Raw genomic sequence first — 22,775 nt, 5'->3', positions numbered from 1 at the left:
ATTATCGGTATACTCTGCTGATGAGTACGACAGAAAATCTTCATCACCTCATCATACACCTCATCAACAGTTACAGAAAAAAATATTCACAAACGATTAATATTTTCACAAATATACTGTAACGATGGTTAAGTGTTACTGGACAGTGACATGTTGGTTTTCTCTGCACACTGTTGTTGTTCCTTTAAGATTCATGTTTGGTTGGGCTGCAGGAAGTAGTGAGGGTGGTGTACAGGAAGGGGTGGGGGGACCTGGTTGTTCTGTGTGTGTGCCAGGCTGAAGAGAGGTGTAGTTCGAGAGCGCTTCCCCCTGAGTTAACAACCCGCTGGCTTATGTGCCGAATAAACGGACAAACTGAGACCCCAACTGTCTGGTTCTTGTGAACGTTACATTGGTGTCAGAAGTGAAGAAAGAAAAAAGAACCCCAGAACGCCCGAGACCCTGTTGCCGGCGACGCTTGCCGTTACGAGACGAGGATGTTGCCGGGCAGGATTAAGAAGGAGACGGAGGAGAGGGAGGTTCGTCCGCGCTCGCCCGCCCATGGAGTGAGGGAAACGGCGCTGCGGCTGTCTGCCGAGGCTGGATTTTCTCCAGGTTTGACTAGGCTCGGGAACTGTTCGCACAGCGGCCGCGATTCCGGCGGGAAGGAGTCGACCTCGCTTGGCGCGCCATCACGTGATGTAAACAAACATGGCGGCGCCCAGCAAGCTGCAGCGAATATAAAAACGCCTAAGTTCAGCGGCAAGACGCCATGGGAAGTGTTTATCGCACAGTTCGAGCTGTTAGCTGTTGCAGCTGGCTGGTCTGAGGAACATAAAGCTCTCCAATTGGCTTTGTGCCTGTGTGAGGATGCAGCTGCATGCCTGCTGCTGCTGACCGAGGAGCAGAGGGGAGATTATAATGCTCTGGTCGGAGCACTTCAGAGGCGCTTCGGGCAGTATAACCAACCAGTGCTGCTGAGGTCGGAGTTCCACAACAGACGCAGATTGCCAGGTGAGCCCCTCCGCATTTTGGCCCATGAAGTCGAGTGCCTTTGCCGGAGGGCGTATGACAGCATGCCACCATCAGTGCAGGCGGAGTTAGCTCGGGACCAGTTCCTGCAGGCCCTGAGCCCTAAAGAGCTCCGCATGCAAACTCAGCTTGCTCGGCCGGCCACACTCAGTGCAGCCCTGGAGCTAGCGTTGGAGAGGGAGATGCTTGCAGGATCCTCTGGGGGCGCTGACGACGCACACGTGGTGAGGGCTGTGTCAGCACCTGTGGAACAGATGGAGACGCCAGCGGGCCTGTGCAGTTTGGTGCAGACAGCTTCGCTGCAGTCGCCTTCCCCTCGGGCTGGCCCACACCGCCGACCTCAGAGCTGCTGGGGATGTGGACAAGTCGGACACCTCATCAGGCAGTGCCCCAAGCTTGCAGCGGTTCAGGGAAACACCCACGGGCCCGTGTAGGCGGGAGTACACGGGCCTGGGAGAACGACATCCCCACACCACCGCCACCTCCACCCGGTGCGGCCATCACTGTGGGCTGGACCCAGGTTGGCGGCTTTTGCCATGTTCCAGTGACGATTGCGGGGGTGTCCTGTACGGCCCTGCTGGACACGGGATCCAATGCAACGCTGGTCCGACCCGATATTGTCCCAACCGGAGCTGCTGTACAACCGACTAACGTGCAACTTAAGACTGTGACCGGTGATCTGGCCCCAATGAGAGGGAAGGGAGTGTTCCAGTTCAAGGTGGGGGACCTCGGTGTGTCTTATGCTGCCTGGGTGGCTGACGTGCAGGACGCCTGCATCCTTGGGCTGGATTTTTTACGAGCCATTGGTGGTGTACTGGACTTAGGCAAAGGCCTCCTCGTACTCCCTGATGGGAAGAAGGTGCCGCTTATTCCTCCCCCGGTCTGCACAGCATCTGCCGCGGCGTCCACCTCCACCGCAGAGACCCCTGCAGACCCGCCAGCAGAACAGCGAGCGGAGGAGGAGGAGGAGGAGGAGGAGGAGGAGAGGCTCTCAGCAGTGAGGAGTATCTGGTCAAAGAACTGTGAGGGGCTGACTCCACAGCAGCAAGAGAGTCTATGGCAGGTACTAAAAGAGTTTAGTGACATTTTTGCCCTGAAAGAAAGTGATGTTGGCTTGACACACTTGGTAGAGCACGTCATTGAGACCGGGGATGCCCAGCCTATTAAAGTGCGCCCCCGCCGCCTGCCCCTGGCTCATCAGGAGGCTGCAGACAGGGAGCTGTGTGAAATGATGAAGGCGGGCATCATAGAACCATCTGATAGCCCGTGGGCCTCCGCGGTGGTGATGGTGCCTAAGAAAAAAAGTCCTAGGATGCGTTTCTGTGTGGACTACAGACCACTCAACAAAGTGACGAAGAAAGACTCTTACCCCCTTCCCAGGATTGATGAGTCCCTCGACTTAGTAGCCGGGTCCTCCTGGTTTTCCACCCTGGACCTGCGGAGTGGCTACTGGCAGGTGCCACTGTCCCCGGAATCCAGACCGAAGACAGCCTTCTGCACTAACAGGGGACTATGGCAGTTCAAAGTCCTGAGTTTTGGCCTTTGCAACGCTCCTGCGACCTTCGAGAGGCTCATGGACAGTGTGCTGGCTGGCGTCCCACGGCAACGGTGTCTGGTTTACCTGGATGATCTTCTAGTGCACGGGAGCTCCTTTGATGCTGCCCTGGATGCCCTGAGACAAGTGTTGGAGAGGGTGGCGGCTGCAGGCCTGAAGCTGCATCCCGACAAGTGCCACTTCATGAGGAGGGAGGTGGAGTTTCTGGGCCACAAGCTGGGTCGTGAGGGCATCAGCACTTTGGAGGAAAAAATTCACACCATTACCGAGTGGCCCACACCAGCAGACCAGAAACAGCTCAAAAGCTTCCTAGGACTGGCGTCTTATTACAGGAGGTTTGTGAAGGGCTTTTCCTCCATAGCCGCACCACTCTTCCACCTGCTGCAGAAGGACCGTGACTTCATCTGGACCCAGGACTGTCAGCAGGCGTTCGACACCCTCCGCAGATCGCTGACAGAGTCCCCAGTCCTTGCCCCCCCTGACCCCGCCCTGCCTTTTGTCCTGGACACTGACGCAAGTAATGTGGGGCTGGGAGCGGTGTTGTCGCAGGTTGGACCGGAAGGGGAGAAGGTGGTGGCGTACTTCAGCCGGGTCCTGAACAGGAGCGAGCGGCGCTACTGTGTCACACGACGAGAGCTGTTGGCTGTGGTGGCGGGGGTGAGACACTTTAAATACTACCTGTGCGGCACAGCATTTGTTGTCAGAACTGATCATGCTGCCCTTCAGTGGCTGATGTCTTTCAGGGAGCCAGAGGGACAGGTGGCTCGCTGGCTGGAGGAGCTCCAAGCCTTCAATTTCACCGTGGAGCACAGAGCAGGGACGCACCATTCTAACGCAGACGCCCTCTCTCGCCGCCCATGTGCTGCAGCTGGCTGCCGTTACTGTGAGAAGCGAGAGGAAATAGAGCGGGAACTCACGACAATAGACGGAGCAGCACAGCTCGCCTGCAGGGTTCTTCTGGTGGTGGATGCAGCGGAGTGGAGGGCACGGCAGGAACAAGACACAGACCTGCTGCCGGTCCTGCAGTGGCTGGAGAAGGGGGAGCAACCCCTTTGGGATGAGGTCACTGGGTTTTCCATCTGTACCAGGGGGCTGTGGGCCAAGTTTGCAGCTCTCAGGCTGAAGGAGGGGGTGTTGGAGCGTGCCTGGAAGGATCCTGCCACGGGGGAGGAGAGGTGGCAGGTTGTGGTGCCAAGGTCGCTGAGGTCAGCTGTGCTGGGAGCCTGCCATGGGAGCACTGGCTCTGGCCACTTTGGGGTCTCCAAGACTCTTCGCCGCCTCCGCCAGGGCTATTACTGGGGTCAACAGCGGAGGGATGTGGAGGACTTTTGCCGCAGCTGTGATGCATGTTCCTCACACAAAGGGCCACAAGACCAGTCCCGGGCTCAGCTTCAGCAGCAACCAGCAGGAGCCCCAATGGAGCGAGTAGCTGTGGACGTCATGGGCCCATTTCCTCGCACAGACAGAGGAAACCGCTATGTTCTTGTGGCCATGGACTATTTTACCAAGTGGCCGGAAGCATACGCCATCCCAGATCAGGAGGCTGAGACGGTCGCTGATGTATTAGTGGAGGGGATGTTCAGCCGCTTTGGAACAGCAGAGACCCTCCACAGTGACCAGGGGCGTAACTTTGAGTCCAAGGTATTTGCTGCCATGTGTGAACGCCTTGGGACTAAGAAAACCCGCACCACCCCACTTCACCCCCAAAGCGATGGGCTGGTGGAAAGGTTTAACAGGACGCTGGCCCAGCAGCTAGCCATCCTTACCTCAGAACACCAACGGGACTGGGATTACCATCTTCCCCTTACCCTCATGGCCTACAGGTCGGCAGTGCAGGACTCCACCCAATGTACGCCTGCCCTGCTCATGTTAGGGAGAGAGCTGAGAACTCCTGCAGAGTTGGCTTTTGGGAAACCCCCGGACGCGCCAGAGGCACCACCGGGCCGGGACTACGCAAGGAAGCTGCAGGACCGGCTGGATTCTGCACATTCCTACGCCCGAGAGCAGCTGGCGAAGGCAGGCCTGCGCCAAAAGAGGAATTACGACATCACCACTAAAGGGAGGCACTTCCGTGCTGGGGAGCTGGTGTGGGTCTACAGCCCAAAGAGGAAGAAGGGACGGTGTCCTAAACTGGATAGCAGCTGGGTGGGGCCTTGCAGCGTCCTAGAGCGAGTGGGGGAGGTTGTTTACAGGGTGCAGTTGCCTCCTAGGGGGAGGATAGTAGCGCTGCACAGAGACCGGATGGCCCCCTACAGAGGACAGTCCCTCCCCTCCTTTCCAGAGGGACGTGTACAGAGCGTCCATGACCCTGCTCAGAGGGGCCCCCGACCGGGGCTGCGTTCCCCCCCCTCGGACTCTTCACCCCAAAGCCCCGAAGCTCCGCGTCCTCCTCAGGGGCTCAGGAGGTCAAGGGGGGAACGTAGGCTACCGCCCCGCCTCAGAGACTGTGTCGTTCCCTCGGGGACGAGGAACTTATTGCTGGGGGGCAGTGTAACGATGGTTAAGTGTTACTGGACAGTGACATGTTGGTTTTCTCTGCACACTGTTGTTGTTCCTTTAAGATTCATGTTTGGTTGGGCTGCAGGAAGTAGTGAGGGTGGTGTACAGGAAGGGGTGGGGGGACCTTGTTGTTCTGTGTGTGTGCCAGGCTGAAGAGAGGTGTAGTTCGAGAGCGCTTCCCCCTGAGTTAACAACCCGCTGGCTTATGTGCCGAATAAACGGACAAACTGAGACCCCAACCGTCTGGTTCTTGTGAACGTTACAATACTTAAATGGTAAATGGCCTGTATTTGTATAGCGCTTTTACTAGTCCCTAAGGACCCCAAAGCGCTTTACACACCCAGTCATCCACCCAATCACACACACATTCACACACTGGTGGAGGTGTAACCCAGATCATTGTTTGAGTATGGGATTTCTGATTATTTGTGGTCACTGAACGCACCACTGTGCCGTGCGCATAGCCACTCTCTAGTCCAGCTACAGAGTTTTTCCTTCCGTTCGTCCGATGAGGCGCATGTATGGAATCAGAACGATGCCACCTTGAAACGAAACCGAAAAATGGATTGAAACCGAAAAAAAATATTGTAACTGAAATAAATGTACTGAAAAATCTTGTATTGAAACCGAAAAAAAAATTGATATTGAAAAACAATTAATTGAAACTGTAATTTTTTTGTTTTCGCTTACAAATTTTTTTTTCGGTTTCAATCCATTTTTTTCCGTTTTCAAACCATTTTTCAGTTTCAAACCATTTTTCAGTTTCACTCTGCTGGCACTGTTTTGGCGTCCGGGGGCGCGCTGGGGGGGCGGGGTTTCCGGCCCGCATGTATTTGCATACATTATAGAGGCCACTAGTGCTGACCAAGCTGCCATGTTTCTCTCTTCCCGTTTTTCAATGGCTGCTTCGATTTCAGCTTGAACCTCCAAACCGCAAGTAAGTAATCATTTTTTGTCATCTTTTCTTGCTGTCCCACTGGGCTGGACATTAGTTTCGTTTTTTTTAGCTACATCTGGTGAAGTTGTGGTAAAATGCTGGTATTAGCCTATTCGTCGTAGCAAGCTAGCCTGAAGCTAATATTTGCTAAATTTAGGGACACCCGTGTCTCTTCAGGAGTTGGAGGCCGGTGTTCTAGGAGCGGATCTCAGGATCTCAACAGGCAGTGTTGGGCAGTAACATAATACATGCACCGGCGTTACGTATTTAAAATACAAAATATGAGTAAATGTATCCGTTACAATTACTGTTCAATAGGTGATATTGAGAATACAGTTAGTTTGTTGAAATAAATGGATTACATGGCGGTATTTACCTGTTTCATATGTTAGGCTATGGTCTCTCTATTTTTTGGTAATTCCACGCCGGTGGAAACCCAAACAAAACACGCAATAAGAGCCTCTAAAAATTATTATACAAAAATTATTTAATATGAAGGCAATAGCAGAGTGTTACAGGCATCGCCCTAAACAATGTAGCCTCATGGGCAGTGTAGTCCGTGCTGCAGGGAGAATGGACTGCCATACCCGTTATGTGTCTGTGAGCGAGGAGGGAGAAAAAGTAAAAGTACAGCTGTCACGGAGCAGAAACGGGAGCTGGAAGCATGTAAATATAATAATAACCACTAAAGCCAAGAAGAGTGCCTGACGAGCCCAGCTGTAAGTAAGCTGTTAAGACTCGACTGTACACCATGTTCGTGTTTTCCTCCGAAACAATAAGCAGCCTTTCAACCCCTCTCTCTGTCTCTCGCTAGCAAACTTGACCCAGACAACAAAGTAAAGCTAGTTTTCAGCTATGAGCCCGACACGAACCGGATGTATTAGCCAGAGGTCCCTTTACTACGGTTCGGAGTCGCTGACCTGTTTTATATACGCGCTGAATAGTTTTCTACACGAGATCGCTGCAGCCTTACCTAATGTCCACCTACTGTTACTCATTTATATTAAGATTTTAACATCTAGTTGGTGTTGGTATGGCGAGTAGCCTTCAGTAATAGTAATAAATCACACAGCAATAGCACATTCATGTAGTTGTAAAGTATTCAGAATACATTACTTCTATAATCTTTGGTGGAATACATTTTAAAATTAACCTTCCCAACACTGTCAACAGGTTAGCACCTCATACCACAGTGCATCAAAGCAGTCTCATGAGCGCTGGGAAGGAGGAGCCCAGAGCCCAAAACAGACAGTGCAGGAGATGACAAGGTTAGTAATTGTATGGTGAAAATTATACTTTGTTATCTTGATTGGCAAAAGAAAAGTAAATACAAAATCTGCTTCTCACATATAGGGCATTTCCAAAACTTCAATTTCTTTCATTACAGCTGTCCTGTGCCAGAAGTTCTGTTGACCCACAGTGAGAGGCATCATTTCAGAAACACCAGGAAGACTGAAACTCATCGCCGGGATCAAGCAGGGCTCGTGATCTTCACCAGCAGCTCCCTCACAAGAAGGATAAACCCAGCATTTCATGAACACTGATGGAGACCTTTGCTTTGTGTAATGTTAGAAGTACTCAGATAATCCTCAGAGGGTCTGGACTTTTACATAATATAATAGAATAGAATTCAACTTTGTTGTCATTGCACATGCACAGGTACAGGGCAACGAAATGCAGTTTGCATCCATCCAGAAGTGCTTTAGCCATGATATAGATATATTACAATATATATTAGCAATAGTATAGATATGTAAGTATATTACAGAAATGGGTCTATTATGGTATGTTACAATGTACATGGTATGAAGTATGTTGTGAATATTCTATAACTATAAGTATGTACAGGCTGTAGTGAGTACAAGCTATGTACAGGATATGAACAGGATATAAATATGAAAAACTACAGAAATCTGAGATATACAGTTATACAGAAATGTGAACTATGCAAATTATAAACAGTTGTAGGATTAAAAATCATCATATGTACAGAATGATTATTTACACAGAACTATACAGTAGTGCAGTTAAGTAATAGCTATAAGCTATAGTAATAGCTTTAAGTCCTGTAGAAAGTTAAATATATGTTGTGCTCACTGGTTACTCTGGTATGAATGACTCTGAATTACTTTATGATAAATAACACACTATTGTCAAAAAACAGTGAAAGAATTCCAGATCACAAGTTTTTAGTTCAAATACAAGTAACAACCTTTGACTTTTAATCAGGTTTTATTTAATTGTGTCAGAGAAAACAACATGTGCTCTTCATGTAGCTGAGTACATTCAGTGTTTAAAACAGAAGTTGTGCAGGTCTGAGATCAGCAGTTTTCTGAAACACCAAACTGAGGTACTGTTAATGCTGATGTATAGTGACACAGTTACTGGGGTGATTAATCCTTTTGACTTTTTGTCTTTAAATTTATCAATAAAACAGCTGCAGCTTTCACTGACAGCACATGTGGTACTTTAACCTTTGTACTGTTTTCTTCAGTTAATTTTGGAGTTACTACAAAGATTGAAGATATAGGATGATCTGTCTGCTGTCACCGGGTGGTGCTGAGGTCTGAATCTGAGGACAGCTCCTGTAATCACAAACAGAACAGAATCATCACAAACTGAAATATAAAGTTTCTCTCAAATCTGAAATAGAGCTGATCCTTCTCCGTCCTCACACACTCGGGATCTGAAGTTGTTCAGTCCTACAGTTCTGCCGACAGCTGTTTATTTTTTTATTTGTTTTAAAGGCCTTACTAACACATTTTCTAATATCATGTTTACCTTTGAGTTGTTGATGCTTTATAAATGGACATCTGCAAAGATGAGATGATGGAGCAGGTTTCAGTCGAGGTTCAGTCTGCTGCTGCATCCTGGTCACAACATACAGAGGTGTTATCAGCTCAGTATTGAACAAGAAATATTAACGTTTCAAATTATTTGTCCTAAAGGATGCAAGCTGTACAGAGTACTGAACATGTGACTTTGTGAACATAATTCATTAAAAATAATTTGGACAGTTTTTTAACCTGAATATTTGTAACAAACTCAGTAAAAAAAAAAAAAAAAAAAAAAAAGCTAAAAAAATAATCAGGGGAAAAATGTAACATTTTAAGTTAAGCTGACAAGCGGAAGTAGTTGGTTTCAGTACATAAGTATCGGGCTTTGCTATTTAATCCGTAGCTATTGACTAATGAGGGGAATTTAAAAGTTGGCGTTAATGTCCTTCCACATGTGGAAAGCGACAGAAAACATGCTGCTGTTTGCACATATTTAATAATCAGCTCTGCACAGGAGCAGAAGCAGAGTCCAGCCTGTTGCTCTTACAGTATAATACTCATAATAAAAGTACAGTAACCGTGGTTAGTCACTGAGCAGCCCGGTGCGTTTCTCTTGATTTCTTTAGTCAGGGTAAATTCATTCACCTGCACGGGGTAGCTAAACGAACTTTACAAAACAAGTTTCCCCGACAGCCGAGTGCTCATTTTAGCTAGCTAGGTCCTTAGGTAGCTAGCTAAGGACCTAAATTACGGATTAGTTTACAAACACATTTAACTTACCAAAAATAATGCGGTGGGGCCTCAGGTCCTCCTGTCCGGTAGTCCAATTTACTGAAGAACACCTCAGGCTGTCACTTTGAAATAGTCGGTAATGTAAACGCTGGACCTCTCTGCATCTTCCATTCCCGAACAGACACGTGCGAGTTTGTCCGTGACCGCAGCCGCGTCGTCAGTGTTTTCTCCAGTCATTGGTCAGCATTATAATATATGCAAATACATGCGGGTCGGAATCCCCGCCCCCCAGCGCGCCCCAGTACGCCAAAACAGTGCCAGCAGAGTGAAACTGAAAAATGGTTTGAAACCGAAAAGTGGATTGAAACCGAAAAATGGATTGAAACCGAAAAAAAAAAATTGTAAGCGAAAACAAAAAAATTACAGTTTCAATTAATTGTTTTTCACTATCATTTTTTTTTTCGGTTTCAATACAAGATTTTTCAGTACATTTATTTCAGTTACAATATTTTTTTTCGGTTTCAATCCATTTTTCGGTTTCGTTTCAAGGTGGCATCGTTCTGATTCCATACGCATGCTGCTCTCGTGCCCTCTACGAGCTGGAAATTCGGGAAAAAGTCTTGTAGCAGTTACAAACGTGAAGCGGAGCTGAGTCCGACAGCATTCGCCATTACACGAACTCCTCTGGTGAGTTAGCGTGCAGCTCATGTTCGTATGAAATGTTTTGTGCCTTATTATACTGCAGCGAGGTATCAAATCTACCGCTGTCATGTTGTTAAGAAAGAGGCTAAATATTGTATAACGTGTGTTATTGGCTGACTGTTAGCAAGCTAGCCGTTAAGTGAGCCTAGCTAATGTCCTAAAATGGCGGCCGACACGAGGTCAGTTACAGTGTTATTATGTTATGCCTAAGAGAACAGCATTAATAATCATTGTTAACAGCATTTATGTTCTGTTATATTTTTATTTTGACAAACCTGTATTATTATAATGGTAAGTCTGTTAAATAAGCCATTAGTGACATGGACACTGAGTCAGTGGTACTGAGACTTATGAACATTTTAGTTAATTCTTCTGCACACTTGTGTGTAGGCTGGTTTGTTTGCCCTTTTGGTGCCCTGGATCCTACTGGATGAACTGCCTTGTGGAAGTCCTCATCTGATGACTCTGCCGAACCGTCCTGGCAAATAGATGGTCGTTGCTGCTTGCTGGATGCTATTATTGGATGCTACACCGTTCCAACAGAGCGGTAGGAACAATTCAAAGGGCCCCAACGATGCGCTTTATTTTTCCCTGAGCTCAGGTGATTTTCTTTTGGCCAAAGGACCTTAAAGGATACATATTTGATTTTATTTATTTATTTATTTATTTTATTTTTCTTATGACACTGAGTGGAAAGACACTACAAAAGAAGGGTTTATTATTTAAAATTGTGTCTAATAAATGTGTTTATGTTAAGTAAGTGTGGTGTCCATTGTGTGCTGGAAGCCTTATTGTTCCTGTGGTGGAGCAGCTACTACCAATCTCCTTTACGAAACTAGCTTCTGACAGGATATAGATATTTGGGATACATTTGATTTCTTGTAACCTATTTTTAGAGAAACTGTGATTCTGGGTTAAACATCGGGGTGAAATTGATGACACCAACACCTAGTGAACTGCCCAAGGTCAACAGTCCTGATTTCCACGCATTAAAGGTTTGGCGTAAGTACAGATTGCGTTACAGAGGCAAGCTACAGTTGTAGCCACAGCTGCCCTGGGGCAGATTTAGAGCTGCAAACTTGCAATTTTTAAATATTTCATATTTATCTATTATTTTTACTACTTAGAACCACAACTCTGTTATTCCAACCTCTCAGATGAGTGAATACAAGTGCTCGTGTCATGATCCGGAGTGTTGGTGTTGTTTGGGGAATATTTTCTTACTCTTTTCAAAACTCAGGCCCTGCCTGTGGGTGAAGTTTTAAATCGGCCTCCATGTTCTACTTGCTCCAAGTGTTTCCCTGTTTAATTTCGCCTTCTTTTTGTCTCCAGTTCCCTGCACCTACAGATCATTATCCACTCAACTCCGCTCTTATCTGGATTTCTTGTGACACTGGTCCTTCCCTCCGACCGACTGCCTATCCCAATCTTACCTGTCAGGAGCCGTCCCTTCCTGTGGAGAATCTGGGAACCCACCGGCCTGCTTTCCTACTCACTGCAACCATCCATCGCTCCAGAAAAGATCTCCCTCCCTTCAAAACCCAGATTAGCCAGCCTGCTAAGGAAGCAACCTTGCAGTACAACTCACCTGCACTGGAAATAATAAGGCTTTCCTCTGTCACAGTGGATCCAGCTTCTCAGAAGCATCCTCCTTGTCACATTTTACAGCTCTTTATCTCTGTATTTAATGAAATCAGGCTGAGTTTCAAACAGCCGTGCCTTGAGTCTGCTTGTGGGTCCACTTTCACGCTGGCCTCTCGGCCCTGACAGCTTGACTGCCTCCTCTGAAATCACAAATTCACACACTGTGCTTTGACTTTTGCAGCACTTCTTAAGAGAGATGTGATGCAAAACTCGCACTTGTAGCTGAAGGGGGACAGGGGGTGGTTAGGGGGTCTGTGTGGTTGAAGGCAAAGAGAATAGGAATGGAGGTCAGCCGATCAGAATATTGATAACTGGTACGTATTGCAGCTCTTTGTGTTGTGTCTTTCTGGGGGTGTCAATCAGAACAAGCAGGAGTCAATCAAATGCAGTCCAGTCATTTATTTAGTTGGCTCAGATATTTACACAGCACAGTAATGAAGGGCACAGTACAGGTTTTACAGTCTTTGTAATCTGTGAGTGTGCATTGAGCTTTGCTCTGAAGAGGAAATAAACAACAAGAAATAACATTTAGTTTCATGTCACGTCTGTAGGTTTATATAACAGTTATAATTAATTAAACTAAAACTCGTACACATATTTCTGTGTTAAACTAAGTACATCCTAACTTCACAAAGACAAACACAGTCCAACAGCACCATCTACTGACTACACGGGTTTACAGCAGAGTGATCATGTGACTCCACATTTGCACAAACATGAGTATCAAGCTGCAAACTGTCTGTATCAGTGTTTCCATTCTGAAAGACATGCAGAGGTTTTACAAAATCAAATACATATGAAATAAAATAAACTAATAAATTATAACAATTTTAGATTCAAATATTTGTTAATAAAACAATTCCAGATTCCCAACTTGTGAGAACAACATAAAGTTTATTAATATATTTTATATAACAAAATATATCTATAGTCTGAATAATTATAATCATCAATATTTAAAGACATGATTAGAGACGAAAATAAACCAATTCCAACTGTGAAACTTGTTACGAGTTCAAAAATTGGGGATGGAGACAAGAGGAAAAACCACAATAACAACACTGGTCCGGCCGGGTTGAGTCAAACGATGATTTTAATGGTCACACACGTGGGAGATGGACACTGTATGCAGACAGCCTCAGATCTCATCTCAAAAAACACATCTCCATAGTTTTATGAAATCAGGGTATTAGAACGCCCCTTCATGCGTAGTGACAGGTGTGATACAATCGATGTTGACAGTTTTATTTAACACAGAAAATAACATTATCTCCTTCCAGAGGGCAGACGCTGACTGCCCCCGTCTCCTGGAACCATCTGTCCCCTGTTAAGACACAACATTGCAGCTACAAGGACTTCCACATTGATTAAGACGATCAGTGTATACTGCTCTGAACCAAGTATATAATATTAAATGAATATTGCTTGATCAGCTACCACTACTTAAAACATAACAGGAAACATAACTAAGCACAAGATCACCAAGAATAACATCGTATAAGTGCTGTGTAAGCGCGTGCGGCCTTCTAAGCTCAAAGCCTTTCCCCTCCATAGATCAGCCAGACATCGCGCTGACTGTAGCTTTTAACCCTTGATTAACTTGAGCACAACTCTATAATGAGCAACAAACTGCAATATGTATAAGATGATCATGGTTACACCTGCAATGAAAGATCATATTATTATTCTGGTACCTGTAAGGAAAAGATCAATCTAAAGTTATAACAATCACTGTAATGCAAAAGATACTGTAAGGTCAAAAACTTCAATACATGTTTAATGCAAAGCTGATTATCTGATTCTAATGGACTAATAGTGCCATATTAAAATAATGAGACCAAAAACACAAAAACATCCCCTTTTTATCCCACAAACTGTATCTACAAGCTGCATTTATTAAATGGTAAATGGCCTGTATTTATATAGCGCTTTACTAGTCCCTAAGGACCCCAAAGCGCTTTACATATCCAGTCATCCACCCATTCACACACACATTCACACACTGGTGATGGCAAGCTACATTGTAGCCGCAGCCACCCTGGGGCACACTGACAGAGGCGAGGCTGCCGGACACTGGCGCCACCAGGCCCTCTGACCACCACCAGTAGGCAACCGGTGAAGTGTCTTGCCCAAGGACACAACGACCGAGACTGTCCAAGCCGGGGCTCGAACCGGCAACCTTCCGATTACAAGGCGAACTCCCACCTCTTGAGCCACGATCGCCCATTAAAGGAAACATCCTGATTGAACTTCTTTTATAAAAACGCTGCAGATGTTTGCTAAAAGTAGATCAACAATGACTGCATCCTTGCATCTGTTTCCTTCCTTTCTAATATTAAAAGTAAGAATAATGATGATACAGTTAACAATAGTTATAAAAACAGAACCTGCTTTTTCTTCAAACATGAAACCAATGACTAGTCACAAAACATTTCTGGCACAGAAATTTAAATTTTCATGAACACGAACAACAGTTTAGCTGAATGAAAATCATCGTGAACAGTGACAACCTCAACAGCTAAAGTCATGGAGGCTAAACACACATAAGATGGAGGGCCCCTCAAACAAAGTCAGTCATTAACTAGATAATAAATAATAAGATGTCAAAGTAGCAAAGATAAAGTGCGACTGACATGTGATCTCTGTGTGAACAAGAGACAAGGGAAACTGGAAACTAAAGCATGTTTTCAGCAACTTTCTGGCAATGACTTCTGTCTACTTCAGTTTAATAAACTTTGCAGTGTCTCCATCTCCATAAAGCCAAAGTCCAGCATAGAGCGGCTGAGTGAATGTGGTCTGGACTCTGTGGAGGAGAGTCATGGTTTCAGAGACTCTGTAGAAAGACAGAATACCTGCTCTGTGATCCAGGTACACTCCTACTCTGGAGGACCGAGGACCTGAGAGGACAGTTTGGACATTATTGTGGAAAAATTTACATCTGTCCTTTTCACAACGTAATGCCCAAGATTTGTCATTGTATCCAAATTTGCATTCATCTGAGCGCCCTGCTCTTCTGATATTCTTGTATGCAACTGCTACATAAACCAGTTTTCCTCTCCACTCCACCTCCCAGTAACAACGTCCAGTCAGACTCTCTCTACTCAGGACCTGCCAATAATATACGAATCTGTCTGGATGATCAGAATAAGACACTTTCTGTGTCATTACTTCTATTTTTCTGTTCCCCTCAGATAATAACAGATATCTGTTTGCTGTGTTTGGATCCAGTGTGATTTCTTGTGAATATTTTAAGAATCCAGCTCTGGTCTTTGGCTCTGGTGGTGACAGTAAAACATCCACTTCAGTGACTGTCAGTGAGATGTTTGTCCATTCCTCTCTCAGAATGTCCTGTAGTTTATCTCTGGTCTCTGACACAGCTGCTGTCACATCCTCAAAGTAGCTCAGAGGACGAATATTGATGCTGGATGAGTGTGTAGACTCTCTGAGTGCTGACAGTGAGGGGTAGTTGTGTAGAAACTGGTTGTGATCCTCTGTGTGTGAGAGCTGCTCCAGCTCGCCGTCTTTCCTCTTCAGCTCAGCGATCTCCTGCTCCAGCTTCTCCTGAAGCTCTTTGACTCGACTCACTTCAGTTTCCTGCTGGGATCTGACCTGCTGCTTCACATCAGAGCTTCTTTTCTGGAGGAGACGGATCAGCTCAGTGAACATCTTCTCACTGTCCTCCACTGCTTTATCAGCAGAGCCATTGATGGCCTCCACCTCCTGTTGAAGCAGCTTCACATCTTTCTCTCGCTCCTGGATTCTCTGCTGGATGTTTAGTCGTCTCACCTCGAGCTCCTTCTGCTTCTCAGTCCTTACTGCTGCAGCTGGGACTGTTTCATGGCCTTTATGTTCATCCACTGTGCAGAGATAACAGATACTCTGCTGATCAGTACGACAGAAAATCTTCATCACCTCATCATGACGAGAGCAGATGTTCTCCTGGAGCTTCTTGGAGGGGGCCACCAGCTTGTGTTTCTTTAATGGAGCTGCATCATAGTGAGGTTGGAGGTGTTTCTCACAGTAAGAGGCTGGACAAGATAAACAGGACTTGATGGCTTTCAGCTTCCTCCCAGTGCAGACATCACAGGCCACATCTTCAGGTCCAGCATAGCAGTGATCAGCTGGAGCAGCTTGGAGTCCAGTCTTCTTCAGCTGCTCCACTAAAGCTGCTAACACGATGTTTTTCTCCAGGACAGGCCTCGGTGTGAAAGTTTTCCTGCACTGAGGGCAGCTGTGGATTCCCTTCCTGTCCTCTTGATCCCAGAAACGTTTAATACAGTTCCTGCAGTAGCTGTGTCCACAGGCTGTAGTCACTGGATCCTTCAGTAGATCCAAACAGATGGAACAAGAGAAGGTTTCTCTGTTCAGCTGAACTCCTTTCTGCGCCATTTCTCCTCTCAGTGTCAGTGACAGAGTAGTTTCAGTTATAAGGAAGAGAAACTCACACAGAGCTCTGATCTCAACAACAAGTGTTTCTGCAGTGAATGGAGCCTGTCAGCTCTTACACGTCACCACATGTTGATTACACCCATCTTCAAAGTGCAGATCTGAAGGGGAGGGAACGACAAATGAGAGAAGAGGTGAAAGAAAGAAGGTGAAAAGGGAAGAGCTTTCAGGCTTTAACTGAATCTATGAAGAAGAGCAGTTTAAAGCAGACAAATGGTGTACAAAGAAATTATGGTTATCATTACTAACTAATGAAAACCATTAGTTACTAACGATAACCATTAGTTACTATCATTAGTAACTAATGATAACCCAAAGAAAGTTAAATATATCAGATAAAAACAAGAACAAAGAATTTCAGCAAAGCACGACAGAAAATACTCTGAACAGACGTAAGCATAATTATTTCCACACACAACAAAGGGGGGGAGAAGGCAGGCCACCACCTGTGGAACATGAGGGACTTATTACATAAACATAACATTGTTGAAAACAACTTAATAAAGGTTTTGCCACACTACACTAAGCCTTTAATAATAGTTGTTTTTCTTTTGTTAGTCAGGAGGATTGTTTGTTGTTTTCTTGAGTGTCAGAGTTCCTCATATTTCAGTGGGGGCTCATACGATGTAAGGACAAAGAAGATGTAAGGTCTTTAAACCAAAAATGGCTGGAGAGTGTGGGATTATAATATTATTTTATGCCATGTTAGACCCCTAATTAAAAATTGTGAATTATTATATAGTTTTAGTTTGCATTATTCTCCTGAATTAGAAGAAGCTGATAACTATTACATTTGTTAAACTGATTTGCATTACATTAGACTGCTGATTTATTGTGAATGAATGATGTTGTTTTATGATGCATTATACTGCTGAGTTATAAGAAATACTGTTCACAGAAAGTCATCGCCTTATTTGTCTGATTAGAAGAGAACAGAACATACTGGAGTTTTCTGCCCCATCTCAGCAGGAGCAGATAAACAGGGAGCCAAGGTCGTAGCTTAGGCGCTGTGTGAGAGAAAGCATGTGAATGTTTAGGCTTTTATGATAAGGTGGGAGAACCAGAGGTTATAAGAGTTTGAGCAATGCTCCACCATTTTGAGATCTGATGCTGTCTGCGTACGGTGTCCATCTCCCACGCGTGTGATCATTAAAATCATCGTTTGACTCAACCCGGCCGGACCAGTGTTGTTATTGTGGTTTTTCCTCTTGTATCCATCCCCAATATTTGAATCCGACAGGCAGACATTTGATACACCCGGGGCTTAGCCCTAAAGGGTAGTATGCATGTGGGATTGGGGGGAGGGGGGGGGTTTGGAAATGACTAAAAGATTAATAGGCTCTGTTTTGAGTTTTGTTAAAAAAAGAATGACTTCATATAGGGAAAAATATATATCACATATGCAGGACACCTTAAACTAGTTTTTTAATTAAGCAGCAATGCAGAACAAAATCAGGGCTGTATCAAGACACGAGGACTAAAGCCCAATTCAACCAGACCCAGAACTGATCCGGAATTAAAACAGGACTACAACAGTAACCAAGACAGAACCAGAATCAAAACTAGATGATAGTAGCACTAAAAATCATCATAGACCTGCACTACACTTATTTTTTTAATTCTACCAAAGTCCACTATTTAGATTGAGAAAAGTTTATATAATTATTTAGCCTTGTTGTGCAAACAAGCCTGCAAAACTTAATAAATATAGAATTTGAAAAATAACAAACCTAAAAAGAAACACTAGGTACGAGATACATGAGTACCTATGATACGGTGATACTTTTGGTAAACAACCGTTTGACTAACATGTGTGTCTCACCTGCTCTTGTTCCATCTCTGTTCTGTCCTCATTCTCCATCTCCCTCTCTGTTCCTCTCTTTCCCTCTTTGTGCTGATAATCAAGCCAAACACCGACATCATCAAATATACAGTTGAAATCAGATATTTACATAATCTTCAGATAAAAACACAAACACTTTTTTAACTGTAACATCAAATCAGACTAATTGTTTATTTTTTTAGGTTGATAAATATAAAAAACACATTTATTAACTTTAAGAATAAAGAGAGAAACTGTCTGTATTTCTTAATTGTAAATGGCACCAAATTGTATTCAAAATTGAGCCACACTTATGGAGCTCCACAATTCTTTTCCTGGTGTTTTGGTTTATATCAAAACACAGGCTCTGTGTTTTGCCTTATATGCATCCACAGGTGTGCCACCAATTTACTCACATGAACTCTACTAACCTATCAGAAGCTTCTTCAGCTCAGAATGGAATCATCTGGAGTTTTCTTATTAATTAACAATAAACTTAGTGTATATGTACTCCTAAATGTGGACAAAATTGTTGGTACCCTTCGGTCAATGAAAGAAAAACTCACGATGGTCATAGAAATACATTAAATAATTGTGAGTAAATTGAGAGCTTCACTTTTACACTTAGCTACATCTTCACCACAACAGACTGGTACAGCACCCGCATCACTGCAGCCGCAGCACCAATCTGTCGGTCGATCTCCAGCTATCTTCTCCCATCACTCGTGAACAAGACCCCGAGATACTTAAACTCCTCTACTTAGAGCAGGGACTCGTCCCTGACCCAAAGTGAGCACTCCACTCTTTTCCCCGGCTGAATACCATGGCCTGAGATTTGGAGGTGCTGATTCTCAGTCCCACCACTGCACACTTGGCTGTGAACTGTTCTAGTGCAAGCATTAGGAGATCACCTGATGAACAACAGAACCACATCAATTGCGAAAAGCAGAAATGAGATTCTGAGACTACCCAAATTAAAACCTTCAGCCACTTGAAAATGCATATAAATCCTGTCCTTTAAAATTACACACAGAATCAGTAACAAAGTGCAGTCCTGTGAGAATCTATCACCCACCGGAACTTGTATAAGGATCAAATGGCCCGTAACAATGGCCCAGAGACCACTCTTGAATCACCTCCTACAGGACACTTCGAGGGCCACAATCAAATGCCTTCTCCAAGTCAGGGTAAGAACCTGGTCCCGTGTTCCACGGCCAGGATGAAAAACTCATTGTTCCTCCTGTATCTGAGGTTCGACTAATGGATGGACTCTCATTTCCAGCACCGTGGCATAGACTTTTCCAGGGAGATTGAGGAGTGTGATCCCCCTATAGTTGGAACATAACCTCCAGTGCCACATCTTAAAGATGGGAACCACCACTCAGGTCTGCTAATCCAGAGGTATTGCACCTGATCTTCATGCAACAATGTAGAGGCGTGTCAACCAAGACAGCCCTATAATGTCCAGAGCCTTCAGGGACTCAGGGCAAACTTTATCCTCCCCAGGGGCCCTGCCACCAAGGAGGTTGTGGCGGAGGTGTGGTCCCGGGCGCGGCTGCAGGGGAGGAGTGGTGCGGTGAGCTCAACGGGGCGGTGCTGGAGACGCAGGTCAGAACAGCTGATGGCGTTTTGGACTGATGATGGTTTCCTTCCCTTTTATAGTGAGACGGGAGAGGAGAGGAGGAGCGGGAAATCAGCTGAGACCGACAGCTGTCAGACTGTGGCCGGTCATAACACAGGACGCTATAAATAAATGTGACATCTGGAGACAAAGACCTGTGCGTGTGTGTCCCTGTGTGTAGTGCATTTCACAAGTGGTGCCCAAACCCAGCTGGCGTGGGGATGTCTGACCCACAGGCTGCGCCGCCCGCCCAGCCTTTGCACTTCCTGGCGCAGATGCTGGCGGGGGTGGCGAAGATGAGCCAGGACCAGGCGGCGGCCCAGCGTGCTCACCTGGCTAAGCTGCAGGAGCAGGTGGACCGGCAGACCCAGGTTCTGGAGCAGCTGGTTGGGGCCGCTGCTCCGCCGAAGCCCCCCCCCCCCCCCGCTGTCGGTGGCGATGCCCCGGATGGGTGACGGGGATGACCCCCAGGTTTTCCTGGAGATTTTTCTTGTCATGGCGGAGGCCTGCCAGTGGCCGCAGGTGGAGTGGGCTCCGCGTTTGCTTCCTCTGCTGTCGGGGGAGGCTCAGACGGCGGCCCTGAGTCTGCCGCCGACCTCGAGGGGCAGCTTCCAGGACGTGAGCCGGGCGGTGGTGGACAGGATGGGACTCACCCCTGAGGCTCATCGCCGGCGGTTCCGGGCCTGTCGGCTGGCCGCGGAGGATCGGCCGTTTGCTTGGGCCCGGAAGCTGCACGATGCAGCGGTGCGCTGGCTGCAGCCGGGATCGTCAGAGGGAGAGAAGCTGCTGGTGGACAAGGTGGTGCTGGAGCAGTTCGTGGAGGGATTGCCTGCGGAGACGGCAAGATGGGTCCGGTGCCACAGTCCTGTGAGTCTGGAGGTCGCAGTAACGTTGGCGGAGGACCACCTTGCCGCTAGAGCGGGGGAGCCCGGGGACGGCGGCCGGAGACCGAGCAAACAAGCCCCAGTGCCGGCACCGAGGCGCCGGGTACCTGCGCCAGGGAAGGCAGAGCAGGCACTGGCGCTGAGCCCCACTAATCCGTTTGCTTCGTTTGTGCCTTCCCAGGGATCCGAAATGAGCGGTGCCGCCCCTGAGCCACGGAGAGCAGCACAGACGCTGGGGCAGGAGTGCTAGAACTGCGGGCAACCGGGACACCTGAGGAGGGACTGTCCTCTGATGGAAGTGGGGCAGGTGTTCCGCGTCACCGGTGCCCTAGCACCCTCTCCCGGTCCAGGAGGAACGTACAGCATTCCGGTAAGGACTCGAGGGGGTATACGCCATGCTTTGGTGGACACGGGCTGTACGCAGACCCTCGTGCACCAAGGCTTGGTTTGCCCCGGGGCATTGCTGGAGGCAGAATGGGTGGAGGTGAAGTGTGTTCATGGTGATGTTCACAGGTATCCCATGGTGCCGCTGTTATTAAAGTATAAGGGCAAAACGCATAGAGTAACGGCTGCGGTTAGCCCGCGCCTGTCGCATCCCCTAATTCTGGGCACGAATTGGCCGGGGTTTCATCACCTGTTAGGGCAGTATGCGGGGATGCGATCACGACTGTTAGTAGCGTGTAGTGTCTGCGCGGCGCTCAGCAGTGACGCGGGGTCGTCCGACACTGACTCCGGGGAGGGGGAGACGGCGGGTCCTTCATGGGAGGCCCCGCCGGCTCCGGAAATTTCCCCCACGAGTGATTTCCCACTGGAGCAGTCTCGTGATGACACCCTACGCTCAGCCTTTGACCAGGTGATTGAGATTGATGGTCACGTGGTGCGCCCTGAAGCCGTGCGGACCTACCCGCGCTTCATTTTATTAAAAGATAGGCTATATCGAGTGAGTCGTGACACTCGCACGGAGGAGACACACACCCAGCTGTTGGTGCCGCAGGGCCGCCGAGAAATGATTTTACAAGCGGCTCATTATAACCCCATGGCAGGGCATATGGGATACGAAAAAACTCTGGAGCGAATAACGGCCTGATTTTATTGGCCGGGCATCCAAGCGGATGTGCGCCGCTGGTGCACGTCCTGCCCGGACTGCCAACTTGTTAATCAGCCGGCCATACCAAAAACGCCTTTGCGCCCGCTCCACTCGTAGAGGTCCCGTTTGAGCGCATTGGTATGGACCTCATCGGGCCGTTTCATCGGAGTGCACGCGGCTACCGCTTTGTATTAGTCCTGGTGGATTATGCAATGTGGTACCCGGAAGCAGTCCCGCTGCACAACATCTCTGCAAAGAGTGTGGCGCAGGCACTGTTTCAGGTCATCTCCCGAGTCGGAATCCTGAAAGAGATACTGACTGACCAGGGCACGTCGTTCATGTCTCGTACACTGCAGGAACTGTACGAATTACTGGGCATTAAATCTATTCGGACCAGCGTCTACCACCCTCAGAAGGACGGGCTGGTGGAGCGGCTGAATAAGACTTTAAAGTCCATGATTCGTAAGTTCATTACAGAAGATGAACGCAATTGGGATCGCTGGCTAGACCCTCTGTTATTTGCAGTGCGGAAGGTGCCCCAGGCCTCCACGGGATTTTCTCCCTTTGAACTGCTGTTCGGCAGGAAGCCGCGTGGGGTGCTCGACCTGATTAAAGAAAGCTGGGAGGATGGTCCGAGCCCCGCCAAGAATGAGATTCAGTACGTGTTGGACCTGAGAGCGAAACTCCACACTTTGGGGAGGTTGTCACGGGAGAATTTGCTCCAGGCTCAGCAGCGTCAGCAACGCCTGTACGACAGAGGGGCTAGACTCAGGCAATTTTCACCGGGAGACAAAGTTCTTGTATTACTCCCTTCTTCTAGCTCAAAGTTGCTCGCCAAGTGGCAAGGGCCCTTTGTGGTCACATGGCGAGTCGGGGACGTTGACTATGAGGTTGCTTGGTCGGACAGGGGAGGGGCCACGCAGATTTATCACCTCAATCTCCTTAAAAGGTGGAGAGAGGTTGAAACCGCTTCTCTGGTAAGCCTGGTTAAGGAGAGAGATGAGTTGGGGCTGGAGGTACCAAATTCCATCATCCCCGCCTCCCTCCCTTGTGATGAC

The 22,775-nt window shown here is 47.2% G+C and overlaps 1 protein-coding gene and 2 long non-coding RNA genes across 4 annotated transcripts; 1 reads left to right on the top strand and 2 right to left on the bottom strand.

Moving 5' to 3' along the window:
- Positions 1-5,941: 5,941 nt before the first annotated feature.
- Positions 5,942-7,733, top strand: LOC146673872 (uncharacterized). The gene is made up of 3 exons (XR_014909056.1): positions 5,942-6,002; positions 7,176-7,270; positions 7,390-7,733. It is a non-coding gene; the product is annotated as an uncharacterized LOC146673872 (long non-coding RNA).
- A 192-nt stretch (positions 7,734-7,925) lies between these two features.
- Positions 7,926-9,705, bottom strand: LOC146673871 (uncharacterized). Its single transcript, XR_014909060.1, has 3 exons — positions 9,560-9,705; positions 8,784-8,872; positions 7,926-8,587 (listed from the first exon to the last, which is right to left on the bottom strand). It is a non-coding gene; the product is annotated as an uncharacterized LOC146673871 (long non-coding RNA).
- Positions 9,706-11,550: 1,845 nt separating this feature from the next.
- Positions 11,551-17,490, bottom strand: LOC146673870 (E3 ubiquitin/ISG15 ligase TRIM25-like). 2 transcript variants are annotated; one of them, XM_085393171.1, is made up of 2 exons: positions 15,691-17,490; positions 15,118-15,337 (listed from the first exon to the last, which is right to left on the bottom strand). In XM_085393171.1, exons 1-2 carry the CDS (start codon positions 16,244-16,246, stop codon positions 15,249-15,251), a joined length of 645 nt encoding a protein of 214 aa, XP_085249297.1. In that variant the 5' UTR covers positions 16,247-17,490; the 3' UTR covers positions 15,118-15,248. The 2 variants fall into 2 exon arrangements, with proteins under 2 accessions (XP_085249289.1, XP_085249297.1); XM_085393163.1 differs by having other exon boundaries at positions 11,551-17,490.
- Positions 17,491-22,775: the final 5,285 nt, after the last annotated feature.

Source organism: Rhamphochromis longiceps, linkage group LG3 (genome assembly GCF_057381845.1).
Source record: "Rhamphochromis longiceps isolate RC_006_pf linkage group LG3, R_longiceps_female_GT1.1, whole genome shotgun sequence".
Taxonomy (NCBI): domain Eukaryota; kingdom Metazoa; phylum Chordata; class Actinopteri; order Cichliformes; family Cichlidae; genus Rhamphochromis; species Rhamphochromis longiceps.
Note: the sequence above shows the minus strand (reverse complement) of the source record. Positions and strands in the feature narration are given on the sequence as shown.

Excerpts from the sequence above, each read along its gene's own strand:
- LOC146673870 (XM_085393163.1), bottom strand. The coding sequence starts at position 16,246 with ATGGCGCAGAAAGGAGTTCAGCTGAACAGAGAAACCTTCTCTTGTTCC.